The 16739-nt window shown below is 44.3% G+C and overlaps 1 protein-coding gene and 1 long non-coding RNA gene across 7 annotated transcripts in view; both read left to right on the forward strand.

The window, feature by feature from the left end:
• Positions 1-8: 8 nt before the first annotated feature.
• Positions 9-3903, forward strand: LOC131821494 (uncharacterized). Of its 3 annotated transcripts, XR_009349926.1 has the most exons (4): positions 9-281; positions 656-813; positions 2978-3058; positions 3734-3903. It is a non-coding gene; the product is annotated as an uncharacterized LOC131821494 (long non-coding RNA). The 3 variants fall into 3 exon arrangements; XR_009349925.1 differs by lacking the exon at positions 2978-3058 and having other exon boundaries at positions 3731-3903; XR_009349924.1 differs by lacking the exon at positions 2978-3058.
• Positions 3904-9137: 5234 nt separating this feature from the next.
• The window catches only part of SLC9A6 (solute carrier family 9 member A6), a 52179-nt gene continuing 44577 nt past the window's right edge, over positions 9138-16739 (forward strand). For 2 of the 4 annotated variants that reach the window (XM_059157275.1, XM_059157276.1), the window contains exons 1-2: positions 9138-9290; positions 9440-9664. In XM_059157275.1, the coding sequence (XP_059013258.1) occupies positions 9496-9664 (169 nt within the window). In that variant the 5' untranslated portion in view covers positions 9138-9290; positions 9440-9495. The other 2 variants (XM_059157277.1, XM_059157278.1) reach the window with 1 other exon arrangement.

A 16739-nucleotide genomic window follows, 5' to 3' on the forward strand; every position in this document is an offset into this window, starting at 1 on the left:
GGGGCTGAGGGGCGCGGCTCCGGGAGAGCTGGAGGCGGAGGTTCAAGGCTGGCGGTGCTGGGTCTCTACTCCTCGCTGGGGGGGTTTGTTTGTTTGCTTTGCTTTTCCCTCCAGCTGGGTCCTTTGTTTTCTGCCGGCCTGTCCAGTGCTTCAGCCCTCTGGGAGCCCACACTGCTGAAGGCGGCAAGGTTGTGAAAGCGAGGAGGCGGGTGGGGTGTAGAAGAGAACAACCCGGTATTTGGAACCCCAAGCACGTGGCACGCGTGGGATGCTCCGTAAAAGTTAGTTCCCTTCTCCTTACCTTCAAAAGGTCTTGAAGAAAGACTCGTGTCCGAAGGAGTGTGGTGTCACGCGGGAGGGTTTGTCCTGAAGAGAGCCAGTTTAGGGAGAAATGAAAGGGGAGGAATAAAGGACACGCAAAACGCCAGCCCATCTCGTCTGTCTCCGATCAGAAAAAAAGTGTACTCTCCCTCTTTGATTTGTCTTTGTCTGCTATCCCCTAAAATGCACACAGTCGTTAGTGAGATTCTCCCTTTCTTTCACTCTGCTCTCCTTTGGCGAGCTTACCTCTTCATTCCCACCCCTTCAGCTACCGTCGATAACACCGTAATTCCGAAGAGATATCTTGATCTCAAATGTCTCTCTTTGGCTCCAGACTTGGATTTCCAGACCCGCTAATCGCTTACTTCTATCCTGTGGCACTTCGAACTTAATATGGCCAAGACGGAATTCATCCATTTTTCCAAACTCTGCACGGACTCCTCCTGTGCCCCCTGACTCATAGGCACAGCGTTGTAAGCAGCATGTCACAAGGTAAATGCCCTCAGTCCTGTCAGGATTCTACTTTTGAGCTGCATCAATTTTGCTAACTCTCATATACTCAAACAGAGTTTGCTAACTCTCATACACTCAAAGGACACGCCTTTTAAATTTGCAATCTTACCATTCCTGGCCCGCTTAGCCTGCTCTATCTCTGTATCACCCTCTGAAATATTCTATAATTTACCTGTTTATTATGTTTGTTGTGTTATTATTGTTCACTTTTTCTCTTCCCCCATTGGAATGTAAGTTCCAAGAGGACAAATATTATGTTCATTATTTTTCTCTGCGCCCACTCCAATTCTTTCACCTCTAAGCCAAGATTTGACACGGTACTCAATCAGTGTCAAGTACAGTGTAATGTATTCCTTACAAATGTAGGCGTATTTATAAACCACACAATCAGGAAGAACCAGGAAATAATCTTCCTGTACTTGACAGGAAAGTGCTTCCTTCACCCCAGGAAGTGGCAAAATAGAAAAGGTAGTTGACCAGAAAAAAAAAAAAAAGTCTTAACCCTTGGGTTTAGCTTTGATAATGGTCGAATTTAAAATAGCCTTTCAGATATCTTATTAAATTATCTCTGCTAATATTAATTTATTCAAAGCAGAAAAATCATTAGGTTTCTTAAGGGAGCTGAGGTCTGGTTCCTTTCCTTTGAAAAGATGAGGTTACAGAAAAAAGAGAGAGCCGGTAAGAAATCTGGTATTTCTATAAGCCACCATACATTATCCTAGTCATCAGGGTAGTGGGCAAGCATTGAATTTTGTTTTGTCCACTACAGGCTAAGATACATGCCCCTATTCTCTTCTTTTGAATATCTTACCCATGTGCAGAATGCAAAAGAAACTAGGCTAGTTTCGCATTTTCTAGAAATAAATGGCTAACTCCTATTCAGGGAGTGGGATTTTAATGGTCTCATCTGTAGATTTTAACATGAAGGGAAGCCAAGGTATTCATTCAGAGTCATAGTTACCAAAGATTGTATCATTCAAATAAGTACCTTGGGTCCAGTCACACATTGTTTTCTAGGTTGGAGTTCATTCCAAAGGTGCAAGGTACAGCTAGGGGCAGCACTGTTTTCATGAGTTTTTAGAACAGAAGTCAAACTTCATGTGAAAGAACACTTAAATTCCTAGGTGACCCCAAAAGTGCCTTTAGTTTTCCTAAAGAAACAGTCATTTTCCATATGCACAGAGGATACATGGTGTGGATTTGTTAAAGGCGGGGATAATGATCTCTGAAGCATTTCCAACCCAGATGTTATTTATGAAGGCGCATCACGTCTTCCCAGGATAGTCTGTTGAATAGAGAAAGCACTGCATTCCCAAATTATCTTCAAGTTAATTAATTTGGTTACATGCCACCCAACTAGGCGAGTGACTTCATACATCACTCAGTTGTGCCTCCATTTCCCACACACATTCTCCCTCTTTCCAGCACGCTCTGTCCTTTCCTACCTAGTTCAAAAACCTACTTTCCCTAGGAATACGTTGCTGTTATAGGTATGTGTAAAGGAACATATCTACTGTAGGTACTAAACCTTTCTTCAAACTATTTATACTTATTTCAACCTCCCTGGGTAAGTAATTCTAGAATTTTACTACCTGCTGGGTAGACTAGTATTTTCAACATTTATATTGAAATTGCATCATCTCTTTTTTATTTTTTTACAAAAATGGTGTGTGTTTGTGTAAGAAGTTCAAACAATGAAACCATGTATCCCTCTTTTTTTTTTTTTTTTTTTCTTTGTATCCCTCTTAATGTATTAAGTGGCCCCTTGGCATCTGGCGTTTTGAATCTTCGCGTTTTGAATCTCAGTAAATAAGACTGTGGTTACTTGATTCATATCTTTGAAGACTTGTTTACTGAAAGATTTATACTCCTGTGATTAAAAGTATATGCTTTAGAAACAGATGGGGTTTGAATCCTGGCTTCTCCTTTACTATCTGGGAGATTGGGCAAGTTATTTAACTTAACTGTGCCTCAATTTCCTCATCTGTAAAGTGGAGATAATAATAGTACTTACCTGGTAAGATTGTTCTTAGGATTGAGGGAGACAACACATACAAGTTGTTTAGAATAATCCCACTTGGGGTAGGAAGGGTGCTCCTACTGGCTGGCTCAGTCGGTGGAGCATACGACTCTTGATCTCCAGGTTGTGAGTTCGAGCCCTATGTTGGGGGTGGAGATTACTTCAAAAAAATAAAATCTTAAATAAAAAGAATAACCTCACATGGTGAGTACTCAGTAAATGTTAGCCATTATCATTCCTGCTGCTGCTTCTGTAGAGTCTTCTAGCAATTTTTCCAGACTAAAGGAGCTCTTTATCCCTTTGGTCTTTCTTAAAACATCAGTAGCTTCTCCCCTTTGTTTATTTTAATTGCTCTTCTCTGGGCCATTTCTAGATCTACTAATATCTCTCTTGGGGTTTCATTACCACATCTGCACAAAGTATCCTAGGTTACTTGTCTGGGGCTAAAATGATTATTTATTTCAAGTAGCCTTGACACTGAAAATGACACCAAAAGTCTAATTTGCTGTTTTAGCACATTGAGCTGATAAGTTCAGGAAGTGAACGTAAAACTCTAGCACTGTACTGTGTCCTAACTAATACTGGGGGCTTTTTGTTGTTGTTATTGTTGTTTGTTTGTTTGTTTTAGAGAGGGAGCGAGAATGTGCAAGCATGCACATGGTGGGGGGGAAGGATGAAGAGGGAAAGGGAGAGAGAATCCCAGGCCAACTTTACTAAGCAGAGGGCCAGACACAGGGCTGAATCTCAGGACCCTAATATCATGACCTGAGCCAAAACCCAGAGTGGGATGTTTAACTGACTGAACCACCCAGGCATCCCGCCAACTGATATTTGTGACCTATTCTTCCTCTCACTTTTTTTTTTTTTTTTTTTAAGCAGGCTCCACACCCAGCATGGAACACAATGCGGGGCCTGAACCCACGACCCTGAGATCAAGACCTGAGCTGAGATCAAGAGTCTGATGCTTAAACAACACTTAACCAACTGAACTACCTAGGTTCCCCCTCCCACTTCTTGAATATAGACATTCCTTATACCACTGCCTTAAAGCTGGGTCTCTTTCTACCTTCTGTTCTTTGGAGAACACATGAACTCCTATAACTTCAATATTGCCTATATAGCTCCCACATCTTTCACTGATCCTGATTTCACACCTGAATTGCAGACCCTCCACTTGGATATCCCACCAGTCCCTTAAATCCAACCAGTCCAGAGCCAAGCTGTACCTCCTGCCTCCCATTTTTTTTTAAAGATTTTATTTATTTATTTGACAGAGAGAAATCACAAGTAGATGGAGAGGCAGGCAGAGAGAGAGAGAGGGAAGCAGGCTCTCCGCCGAGCAGAGAGCCCGATGCGGGACTCGATCCCAGGACTCTGAGATCATGACCTGAGCCGAAGGCAGCGGCTTAACCCACTGAGCCACCCAGGCGCCCCCTGCCTCCCATTTTTAAAAAAAAGTTTTATTTATTTATTTTTTGGACAGAGAGAACACAAGCAGGCAGAGAGGCAGGTGGGGCGAGGGGAGCAGGATTCCCGCTGAGCAGAGAGCCCGATGCGGGGCTCGATCCCAGGACCCTGAGATCATGACCTGAGCCCAAGGCAGAGGTTTAACACTGAGCCACCCCGGCACCCCATGACTCCCATTTTAATGTTATTAACACCCCTACATTTTCAGGTTGCACAGGTTTAAAACTTTGGTGTAGTCTTCTAATTGCTTTTTCTCAAGCATTCCCCATCAGTTTCCATGACAGGTTAGTCCTACCTCTGCATGGGCTGCTGAACCCCACCTCCCTTCTCCCTTTTCCATTCCTACTGCATCCAGTCAGTTAAGGCCTCCTATTTTAACCCCCCTACCTTTTTTTTTTTAACTTTTCTAACCTCTTAATCAGCCTCCCCTACTACCCATCTATCTGCATTTCATTCATCCCCCTTTCTGCTGCCAAATTAACATCGGGGAAGTTTTGACCAGGGAAATGAATGAGTTAAAAATGTCTGCAGCATAAAGACCTTCCACAGTATGGCCTCAACTTTGCTTTCTGGCCTTTCCCCCATTTCAGGAGCCAGTTAGTTCAGTGTTTATCAAGCATCTCCAGTGAGCCAAGGACTGTGCTAACCACTGGGCTAAACTTATCTCCACTTATCAGTGATCAGGTATTTACTGAGCACTTACTATGTGCCCAGTACTGGAAAGTCCTCTTTCAGTTTAATCCTTGAACTGAGTCTGTGCTCCTAAGAGAATTTAATGTCATCTGCAAACATGGAGATTTCTTTGGCCCTCAGTTAAATTTGAGAGGCATTCACTGATGCTCAGATGTATTACATTTTTTTAAAAAGATTTTATTTATTTGACAGACAGAAAGAGAGAGCACACAAGCAGGGGCGTGGCAGGCAGAGGCAGAAGGAGAAGCAGGCTCCCCGCTAAGCAGGGAGCCTGATCTGGGGCTCGATCCCAGGACCCTGGGATCATGACCTGAGCTGAAGGCAGACAGTAAACTGACTGAGCCATCCAGGGGCCCCTTAGATGTGTTTTATTGAATACCTCTTTGGATTAGACCTTATGCTACATGCTGTCAGTAAAGAAATAAGTAATGCCCGATTCCTACCCTCAGAATATCTATCCATGACCTGCAGAGTAACAAACATGTAAATCAAGCATGACAGTATTTCAGGAGGGCTAAAAGAAAGAGTTGCCCAGTGGGCTGTGGGAGCTCATACAAAGGGCCCCAAACTCAGCCTGAGGGCATGGAAAGCTTAGTGACCTCTCTACTGAGTTTTGTCAGAGGAGCAGAGGTTAGGTGAGGAAAGGGCTGAAGGACATCCGAGCAGAGGGAGCACATGGAAAGGTACATACACGTATGAAACCACGTGAAGCATTCACGAACCCACAGAGTTCAGAATGGCTGAAGCAAATGATATTTGGGGGAGAAGGGTGGGCTATGAGGGGAAGAAACGGTAAGGAATCGGGGCTCAGGGAGCGTCACGGGTCAGGCCAAGTCACCAGAACTGATGACAGTGGGGTCACTGGAGGTTTTGGAGCAGGGCTGTGCTATATATAATCAGATTTGTGCTTCAAAAAGATCCCTCTAGTAGAAGTGTGGGAGGACAGTTGGTAGAGGCCAAGGCAGAAGTCAGCAAACCTTTCCCGTAAGGGACCAGCCAGTAAATAGTTTAGGCTATTTGCAGATTCTACAGTCTATTTGGCAGCTACTTAACTGTGCCTTGTAGTGCAAAAGCCACCACAGACCATTAGTAAACAAATGGGCACAGCCGTGTCCAATAAACCTTTACTGATGGACACTGATATGTGAATTTCACATCATTTTCAAGTGTCACAAAATGTTCTTTTGACTTTTGTACAGCCATTACAAAAAATGTATAAAACATTCCTAGTTTCAGGCCGTACCGAAATGGGTGCAGACTGGATTCCACTGGCTGTACGTTGCTAATCTCTGGACTAGCAGATGGGAGTGTAGAGAATGTAGGCAGCTCTTTGGAGAAGTTCATTTCTGATGGGGAGACAAAACTAATGTAGTAGTGGAGGCAGGTATAGACAGTGGCCCGTTTCTCCAAAGAGATCTGGAAATGGTTTTGGAGAACAGGAAGAGACAGTCGGCCAGTGTTGTAAGAAATGAGTCATGGGGATAAAAGGCACAGCACAGGAAATATAGTCAGGAGTATTGTAATAGTGTCACATGGTGAGAGATGACAGCTACCCTTGCGGTGAACACAGCATAACGTAGAGACTTGTGGAATCGCTATGTGGCACTCCTAAAACTGATCATGTGACACTGTATGTCCACTAGACTTCAATTAAAAGAAAGCTAGTGGACAAGGAGCCATTGAAGTTGGTGGAGGGAGATGATGGTTGGAGTAGATCCTGGAAGAGGCAAGTAGGAGGTGATGGAATGCAGAGCACAGATTGCAATGTATGTTTCATAAAGGAAGAGGAAACATATCTTTCACTGAGCTTGGAAGGGAGGAAGAAAGGAGGGGCCCCCACAGGATGGCTAAGTAGGTGGCAGGGTAAGGAAGGTGAGGACAATTTTCTTGAGGATCTTGATTTTCGTACGAAAAAGGAGACAAGGCTCAAATTCCAGGTGATTTATCAGTATGGACATTGAATCAGCCGGGATGAAGGCAGGGCTGGGGCGGGGGATGGATGCTGTGACCCAGATGCCCACATCCTCCGTGAATGTACAGGAGAGACGAGGAAATCATCAGGGGACAAGGAATGGAGAGTGTTAGGGCTTAAAATGAGGGCTGGAGGAACAAGGAGCTTGGAACAACAGTGGGGAAGTGAGCTGAATGGCAACCTCTTCAGGCCACAGGATACAGGGCGGGAGTTGCATGTAGGTATTGTCTGTGTGTAAGGGGGATGGTGACACAGCACCGCCTGAAACAGCCACAGAGCACGTGATGTCCTGAGTGAAATTCAGGTAGCTGCTAAAGGAGGACATCTTGGGGACATCAATGCAGCAACTGGTTTGGGTTGAGCGAGGGGTACATTCTCAGGGGAGCCAAAACTCATGGGGATTGGCCCACTTGGTAGAGTTATTGCCCCGTCAGGATTCCTCCCAGAACTGTGTTATAAAGAGGTGTCTGGGTGGTGGTGGTGGTGGGGTAGCTGCTAGGTCACCGGGGCCTGTGGACAGAAGTAAAGTCTGTTGCTTGAAAATATTTGCTTACTGGTCAGGCAAGCAATCTCTGACTTCGAGTTTTTTTTTTTTTTTTTAATTCCAAACACTCAGAGACTGAAAAATGATTTTGTTCTGAGGCAAAACAACCTGAGAGTAGGTGGTTAGGCCTGAAGAAACAGGTAAATGAATTCGGTGGGTCTTCTGGGGTGATCAAGCTAGGTCTGGGGAGGGGGCAGTGGGGAGACTGGGAAGGATCTTCACCTGGGTTTCTGTGTGCACAGGGCAGTGTGGTTAGGCTGGAGGCAGGGTATAGGGGACAGGCAGGCATGAGATTTCTTGGGAAAGTGCAGATAGTCCCAGGTACTAATAGGAGAAAATGGGCTTCACAACCCCTGGGACAGTTCCTGACCTGCTAGGGACAGAATTTGGAGTTGAACAACCTGTTCTAGGTCTTTTTTTTTCCTTAAGCTCACTATCCTCACAGAACTTAAAGAGATTAAAATGAAGAGCCGGTTAACAGGAGGGAATCCAGAATGGGGTAGCTTGGAGTTACCTGGATGTTATTTGTCTTAGCAAGGGGGTGATATAGCATTTAAGAATCAGGAATTCTAGGCAGAATGATAGGAATTGGATTGATAGTACCATTGATAGTATGCAAAATTTGAGAAGGAATTCATGTTTGTAAGGGAGAATCGAGCTCACTTCAAAGCAGTTCTAGTTTTTGAGCTTGGTAGGTCCTTAAACAGGATGTGATCAGTATCCCACCGCTAGAGGCCTGAAGGAAGAGTGACAGGTCAGGGCTGGGATTTGTAGTGCATTCATGTAGAGGTAGAAATGAAAGTCCAGAGAGAACAAAAAGCCCACACAGACTAAAATGTGATTTGATGACAAGTATGGAGAAAATAGGAAGCCACTGTTCTCCAAGAGGTGAGAACTGTGAATCTCTCCGTTTGGGTATGAGGCGTGGAGAGGCTGAGTAGAGAAAATACTCTTGGAGGAAGAGAGATGAGAGATGGTGTCAAAGGTGACTTCCCAGCTGGGGAAATCTGCATTGTAACAGCAGGAAGAAAGGAGCAAGGAGAGAAGGAGAAATGCACCACATCTCAAAAGATTTCCTCTTTAGGAAGGAGAGGAGTGGTTTGAAGCTTGGGTAAGTTTGAGCACACACTGAATCTTCTTTGCGAGACGAACGAGTGTCTCTGTATAGGTTCCTGATGTGAGAAGATGACGTGGGTGGTTTACATATAAGGAAAACCGAACGTACAGACACACTCATATTCCTTGCCTTTGAGTCAATTCTTTCATGAACTACTACAGTGTTGTTTTTTTCCCAGTGAGGACAGAACAAGGAGAATCCGATTTAAATTACAGAGATGGAGTTCTAGGCGTCCCCCAAGGGGACAGCTTCTTATCCAGTTAAGAGACACTGGGGGACAATATTGAGATGGGTTATGAAAGCTCGATTCCGCTGAGAGCTCTAAGAATAGGACCAAAGTAGACCTAGCCCGATCCGCCTCTGCTTGATTAAGCCGAGCTGAGGTTTCTTTTCCAGAAAGCCGTGGGCTGGATGCGACAGCCTTTCGTTCCCTGGAAGCCCCCGAGCGTGCGTATCCGAGGCTGGGGGGAACCGGTGCGGTGGAGGCCCGAAGGGCAAAGGGATGGGGCCGAACCAGCCGGGAGTGTCGCGTCCCCTTTAAGAGCGGCGGCGGTGGCGGCGGCGCGCGCTCCGACGGCTTCCCTGGGGCCCCGCCTCTTTCCCGTGAGCCCTCGGGGAGTGGTCCGACCGCGGGCGGCTGCGGGTGAGGAGCGGGGCGGGGGGCGGGGGGAGTTATGGCTCGGCGCGGCTGGCTGCGGGCGCCCCTCAGCCGCGGCGGTGGTGGCGGCGGCGGCGGCGGCCGCGGCCCCGGTGCCCCTCGGCTCATGCGGCCGTTCTGGTTGCTCCTCGCAGTGGGCGTCTTTGGCTGGGCCGGGGCTTTGGACAGCGCCGGCGGAGCGGCGAGAGCCATGGATGAGGAGATCGTGTCCGAGAAGCAAGCGGAAGAGAGCCACCGGCAGGACAGCGCCAACCTGCTCATCTTCATCCTGCTGCTCACCCTCACCATTCTCACGATATGGCTCTTCAAGCACCGCCGGGCCCGCTTCCTGCATGAAACCGGCCTGGCTATGATTTATGGCAAGTGCCTCAACCCATGTCCGCTCCCTGGCGCTCCCCCTTTCTCTGCCCGCGGCTGCTTCGCCTCCTCTCCTGGCCCTGCTTGGCCTGTGTTCAGCTCCCCTTCTGATTTCTTTCATTTTCTGCCTCGCTTTCCCTCCCACCCCCGTTTCTCAGCCTCATCCCCCCTTTTTCTGCTATGCCCCCCGTTTCTCTGCCTCACCCCATTTCCTCAGCCTCCCCCCTGTTTTTTCTGCTTCTCACCCCCTTTCCTTGCCCGTCCACACCTTTTTTCCCTCCGACCCCACCCCCTTTTTCTTCCTCGCACCACCCCCCGCCCCCCTCCCCCGCCTCTGCCTACCAAGCTTGGGACCCGGGACTGAGGTTGGGAAGGGAGTGGGTGCGGTGTCTCAGATTGGGCTGGGGACTGGGGGAGGGGAAGACAGCGTAGCGATCTATTTCTCTGGGGTGTCCGTTTGTTTAAGGTCCATTGAAGCTGCAGTAGTATCTACCGCTCAGGATCTGGCGTCCTTTTGGAGCCGGCGTCCACCTATACCCATCACCCAGCTCTTGCTACGCCCTGTCCTTTCGAGGTTGAGAATGAAAACGTTACCTCCCTTGTAGCCCAAGTGAACCCAAATGCAGAAAAAGCTACCAGGAAGGCTTAGGGTATTTTTAATGACATCCTGCTTTATTGTACTATGCTCGTAATATCTGATTAGGATACGTGTGGTCTACCGTCCTAATCCAGGCATACCGAGGTTAGGACAGGAAAGAGTTAAAGATCTCCCAGCAGTGTGTTGTACTATACGGTGATCAGGACAGTTCAGCCAAACAGTGTTTAGGAACACCACGCATATGCGGTATGGGTGACTGGTGCCGTAAGGTTATTGATGGATCATTGAGTAAATGGTTTCAGTTCTGGTGTCTTAGTGTGCTTTTTGAGGTTTCTTGTTTATGTATTTTTATATTTTGGTCTTAAGGCAAGAAGGGCAAATCAAACCATGGGCTCACAGGCATTTTGGCCTGCTGGGAGGCCTCGTGAGTGGTAAAGATGCATATTGCTGACTGTCTTAATGTGACTGTGAGAGTAGATGGTTGAAGAGATGAGGATGGACAGACAGTCCTTTCAGTGAAGTCCGTGAGTGAAGATTATCTTCATATGAACAGGCTTAAACTGATGATCTTGCTGAGCTTTGTTTCCCAGACTAGCAAATAGGTAGAAGCAGCCTTGGCACAAAAGAGACATTTCTCCACGACCCCCCTCCCCAGCCCTTCCCAGTAAATACATATGCTCTGGAACGAGCATATGTGCATCTCAAGAGTGGCAAAACAAGGTAGTTGTGTGCATCAGGAAAATACATGAAATCAGACTTATTTTTCATCTGCAAGGTAATATGATTCTAAGCCTGTGTGCAAATATCTCTGCTCCGTAGGATTCTTAGTTTCTAGACATATTGGGTAGTTTTCCTACTTCATATTTTTTTGCATTTTACTTGCAGTGCCCCTTAAGCCACACCTCTCTCTATATATAATTTCTCTGTATAACAACGTATGATTTGTATTTGCTATACTGAATGAACATTTGCTAGTTAGCCAACTATGTACTAGGCACAGAAAATACAAATAAATAGAAGAGCCCCTCCTTCAAGGCGCTTAGCTTCCTTGGGTAGACAGGTCACATAAAGAAAATAATGGCGTCTAGGGACACCTGGGTGGCTCAGTCGGTTAAGCCACTGCCTTTGGCTCTGGTCATGGTCCTGGGGTCCTGGGATCGAGTCCTGCTTGGGGCTCCTTGCTCGGCAGGGAGCCTGCTTCTGTCTCCACCTCTGCCTGCCACTCTGCCTGCTTGTGCGTCCTCTCTCTCTGACAAATAAACGAGTAAAATCTTAAAAAAAAAAAAAAAGAAAAGAAAAGAAAAGAATGGCATCTTAAATTCCGTTAATTGCCAAATGAGTATTATGGTGTTAAAATAAGGAGCTGATCATAGAAGCCTCTTTGCTCCATATGGGGAGAGTATGATGTAGTGGTTAAAGGTGCAGGGCTTTAAACCAGAGGTCCACAATTTTTTTGTGTCAAGGGCCAGAGTATAAATATTGTTGACTTTGTGGGTCACATATGTCTCTGTTGCATTTTCTTCTTTTTTTTTTTTTTCCTTTTAAGAAAGCTAAAGAACATTAAAACTGTTCTTAGCTCTTGGGCCACACAAAAACAAAACCTCACTGTGGTTTGCCAACTCCTGCTTTAGAGTCAGTCCAGGGTTCCTGTCCCACTGTGCTAATTGTTCTATGTGATCTTAGGCAAGTCCCTTACCCTCTTACACTGTCACCTGTAAATTGGGGGAAATGACAGGAGGGTTGTTGTGAGGAAGAAATGTTTTTAGCTTAGTACCTGACCCCTAAGTAAATGTTTAATAAATGATAGCTTTGATACTATTATTATTGCTATTATTCTGCATTTTCTCAGGTCAGGCTCAAAGCATTTCCTTTAATTCATTAGTCTTATAAGTTGAGAGGCAAACACAGGTTTTTTTAGTATCAAATACAAACTTAGAATTGCCCTGTAAATATTTGCTCCTTGGTAGTTGATGTCATTAACTTCCTCTAACTCTTGAGCTAAATTGGAAAGTGGGATTACTGACTACATTTCCTGACATTTCTGGTAGTAAAAGGTTATGGAGTAGCTTAGTGTTAGTATTTTGTGAAGGAAAAACAAGGGTGTCTCTTGTGGAATATCAAGTGGAAAGGTGTTATCTGGGAGTCAGACCTGGGCTTGATTTGCCACGACTTGGCATTCTTTAGCCTGTTCCATTTTCTCAGTATGGCATTGGGGGCTGTGGATAAACAGCCTCCTGACTAACTCCCAAGTCCAGTTTGAGAATAGATGGGATTGGGTCAAAGTATTTTCAGTGCCATAGAAACTGATATTTTCTAATCCTAATTACTGTCTGCCATTTACCTTTTCTTTGACTCTTAGACCATCATAGCTGTTAATATATTAACTTAAGACCTGTATTTTTCTGCTTGACTTTCGGATGAAAATGTTCCTTACTCTGCAACTGTCCAGCCCTCCACGATTCAGCCCACCAATGATTTTACTTCTGTGATGTCAGTTTAGCTACCTAAATCCTGGAAGAATGCTATTTAAAATAAGCCTCTCCTTTATCTTTTTGAGAATCAGGAGTAAAAAAAGAAAAGATTAAATTGTGATCAGTTTCTAGATTGTAATATAGCCTAATTGCTCCAGTTACGAACACAATGTGAAAGCACCCAAGGGTTCTGTTCACTGGGCTAGCTTGCTTAAGAAGCTTAAAAGTGAGTCACCATTAGTAAAAATTGTCAGGGTAGCTAATTGAGTCTGAAAAGTGATCACTCGCTGTAGTGTGTTTACAGATGCTATAGAAAGCAAGAGACAGGAAAGAAATATTTTGCCTGAAACTTCCAGCATCCAGAGTCCTATGCTTAACTGACATGATTCATCAATAAATATTATTGTCTTTGACATATGAGATATGATGGGAAATACAGATATGAGTCATCTTCCCTGCCCACAAAGCACTTAGGATCTAGTGCCTTAACAGATAGTGTTCATTGAGCATTCTAATGTGTTCATTTAAACCCCCTAACAACCTTGTGAGATGGGTACTATTATCTCTCCCATTTTACATATAAGAAAATTGGAGCAGAGAGAGGTTAAATGACCTGCCTGAAGTCACATAATTTGTAAGCATTGAGCCAGGATTCAGACCCAGTCATCTGGCTCAGAAGCCCCATTTTCTTACCCCCTAACCTTATTGCCTTATATTGAAGTGTTAAAACTTAAGTATAAAGATAAACAGTTAGTGTTACCATCACGACATATAAGGAAACTGAGGTTCAAGGAGGGTTTATCGACCCTAAGATCACAGACTAGAACTTGATGGAGCCAGAATTCATGCTTCTGACTTTCAGACTTGTGCTTTTCCTCCTACATCTTGCTGTACTAAATTTCATAAGATCATATATGTAGAGAAATAACACTTAGATTGTAGGGGTTTTGAAGGTAGATTGTGAGGGAAGGCTGTGAGGGAGTAGAGACCTTAACCACTGGAGCAGTTCATTGTGACGTGAGATGTTTAGAAAATTGGAAACTATGGACTCTGAGAAACAAACTGAGGGTTTTAGAGGGAAGGGGTGAGGGGATGGGTGAGCCTGGTGGTGGGTATTAAGGAGGGCATGGATTGCATGGAGCACATAAACAATGAATTTTGGAACACTGCATCAAAAACTAATGATGTATTTTATGGTGACTAACATAACACAATAAAAATTTTAAAATAAATAAATAAGAAAATTAGAGAGGCTTAGGATGCCTTGTGGGAGCTCAGTCTGTTAAGCGTCCGACTCTTGATCTCACCTCAGGTCTAGATCTCAGTCAGAATCATGAGTTCAAGCCCTATGTTGGGCTCTATGCCAGCATGGGATGTACCTAAAAAAATAAAGGAACTTAAGAGAAGCTTTGGAGATAGAAAAACCAGATTCAGTGCTGGTTTTGTCACTTAATGCCAAATACTGGTGGCTAAGTCATTTATCCCCATTTTAGAGATACGGAAACGGTGACTGAGAGGTTTATAATAGTATCTACTACATGAGGTTATGAGGGTCAGATAATACATGCAGAAAGAATTAAGATGGGGATTGATTAGTTCAAGATGCTAAGTGAGAGAATTCCCTCTGAAAAGAGGTTGATCTTTCCCCAGAGTGGGGCTAAAGAGAAATGAGCTGGTGTCGACATGGAGAGGCTTGGAATTGAGACAGCTTACATCAGATGGCCTGTGGCTTCTCCAAAAAGGATATAGTGAGATTGAAGATGTGAGAAGGAGGATAAAGGTTGGAGGAGCTGCTGCAGAGAATGTGCTAGGAGACAAAAAGTTGAATAAACACATGAAAAACTAACCAGAGGTCAGCAAAGACCTTGCCTTTTTTGGTTGTCTTGAAGTCGAATTAGCTTTTTTTTTTTAAGATTTTATTTATTCATTTGACAGAGAGATCACAAGTAGGTGGAGAGACAGGCAGAGAGAGAGGAGGAAGCAGGCTCCCTGCTGAGCAGAGAGCCCGATGTGGGGCTCGATCCCAGGACCCCAGGATCATGACCTGAGCCGAAGGCAGAGGCTTTAACCCACTGAGCCACCCAGGTGCCCCTGAATTAGCTTCTAAAACAAAATCTAACAGCATTCTTCAAGAAGTAGACAAAATGTTATATAATAAATACACGCACATACATATGTGTATATAAATCTCTGTGTACAAACATACACATGTTAATTTGTAGAAATTTTATCAATTTTGACCACATTTGATATCCCAGCAATATTCCTTCCATATTTTGACTATCAGAGTCTTTTAGTGTCATAGCCTGGGAGAATGGGCTGAGACCCATAGAAAACCAACTTCCATTGACTGTGAGCCCCATACAGTGTTGGGACCCTCAATGATACACTGAGTTCTTTATCCCTGGGAGGAGGTCCAGCACATGAGGGTCAGGAATGTGTAGGAAGAGGTGGGACCATTCTGTTTTGTGAAGGATATCTCTTTGAGATTGTATTCTTTGTTGCCTGTTAGTGGTAATTTTACATTTCATGATATCAATATTTTTTTGTGCCTCTGTCTGTGTAGGAGGCTGGAAGTTTCCGCCTTATCCCCGTAACAAAGCACTCTTTTTGTGTACTTCTCTTCACTGAGAATTGCTCTAACTCTCTGATTACAATTTGACCTTTCACAGAACCCAAATTAACTTGAACTATCAACTTTATTCAGAGAAATTCCAATTTTTCAGATGTCTGATGCTGTAATAAAAAGCATGTCAGTTTTTTCCAACCTAAGTAATTATTCTCCTTGCTGAAGTTTTAACTGCCAAAGTGTGTGTTCCAAATTTGTCCAAGTGCTGAGCCCTCCTCAGGGCACGCAGTGACATTTCAGCTTTGAATCGGAGTGCAAAACTGGTGGATACCATTCCTTCCACAGTTGGCCTTAAGGACATGGACAGAATTTGTGCTGCTGTTATCATTATTTGTAGTAGCTTAGCTATGATATTGGCACAGAAATATAAGGGGGGGTATGACTTTTACTGAGCCTTTTGATTAGGAGGCCTTACAGGATAGTAGAGAAAAGAGCTCTTTCTGTATCATGTAGGCAGGGTGACTATGGATCTATAGCCTTTGCTCGTCGAGGTTGTCCTTATCAAACCCAACTCATACCCAACCATCCCTTTCTTATTTTGTATTCTAGAGGTTAGCTACCCTCACAGTGTATCTTTCATTTTTTATAAATAAATGTTTACTTCTTCACTAATTTCTTCCACCTCCCACACCCCACCTCTGGCAACCACCAGTCTCTTCTCTGTATCTATGAGCTTGGTGTTTTGTTTTTAGATTCCACATATAAGAGGGATCATAAGGTATTTGTCTTTCTCTGTATGACTTATTTCACTTAGCCTAATGCCTTCAAGATCCAGCCATATTATTGCAAGTGGCAAGATTTCATTTTTTATGACAGAATAATATTCCATTATGTATATACACCACATTTTCTTCATTCATCCATCCATGGATGTTTGAATGGCTTGGCTATTATAGATGATGTGGCAGTGAAATTTGTGGGTACATATATCTTTTTGAGTTAGTGTTTTTGTTTACTTCAGGTAAATACTCAAAAATGGAATTGCTAGACCATATATGGTGGGTTTTTAACAATTTTTTCAAGGAACCTCCATGCTGTTTTTCATAATGGCTGCAACAGTTTGCATTCCCACCAATAATGCACAAGGGTTCTCTTCTCCACAGCCTCGCCAACACTTGTTCTTTCTTGTCTTTTTGATCTTAGCCATTCTGACAGGTGTGAGGTGATCTCATCATGGTTTTAATTTGTATTTCCCTGATGCTTAATGATGTTGAGCATCTTTTCATGTACCTACTGGCCATCTCTATGTCTTCTTTTTTTTTATTTTTTTAAAGATTTTATTTATTTATTTCACAGAGAGAGAGAGATCACCAGTAGGCAGAGAGAAAGAGGGAAGCAGGCTCCTTGCTGAGCAGAGAGCCCAGTGCGGGTCTCGATCC

This window comes from Mustela lutreola, chromosome X, assembly GCF_030435805.1.
Source record: "Mustela lutreola isolate mMusLut2 chromosome X, mMusLut2.pri, whole genome shotgun sequence".
Lineage (NCBI taxonomy): Eukaryota > Metazoa > Chordata > Mammalia > Carnivora > Mustelidae > Mustela > Mustela lutreola.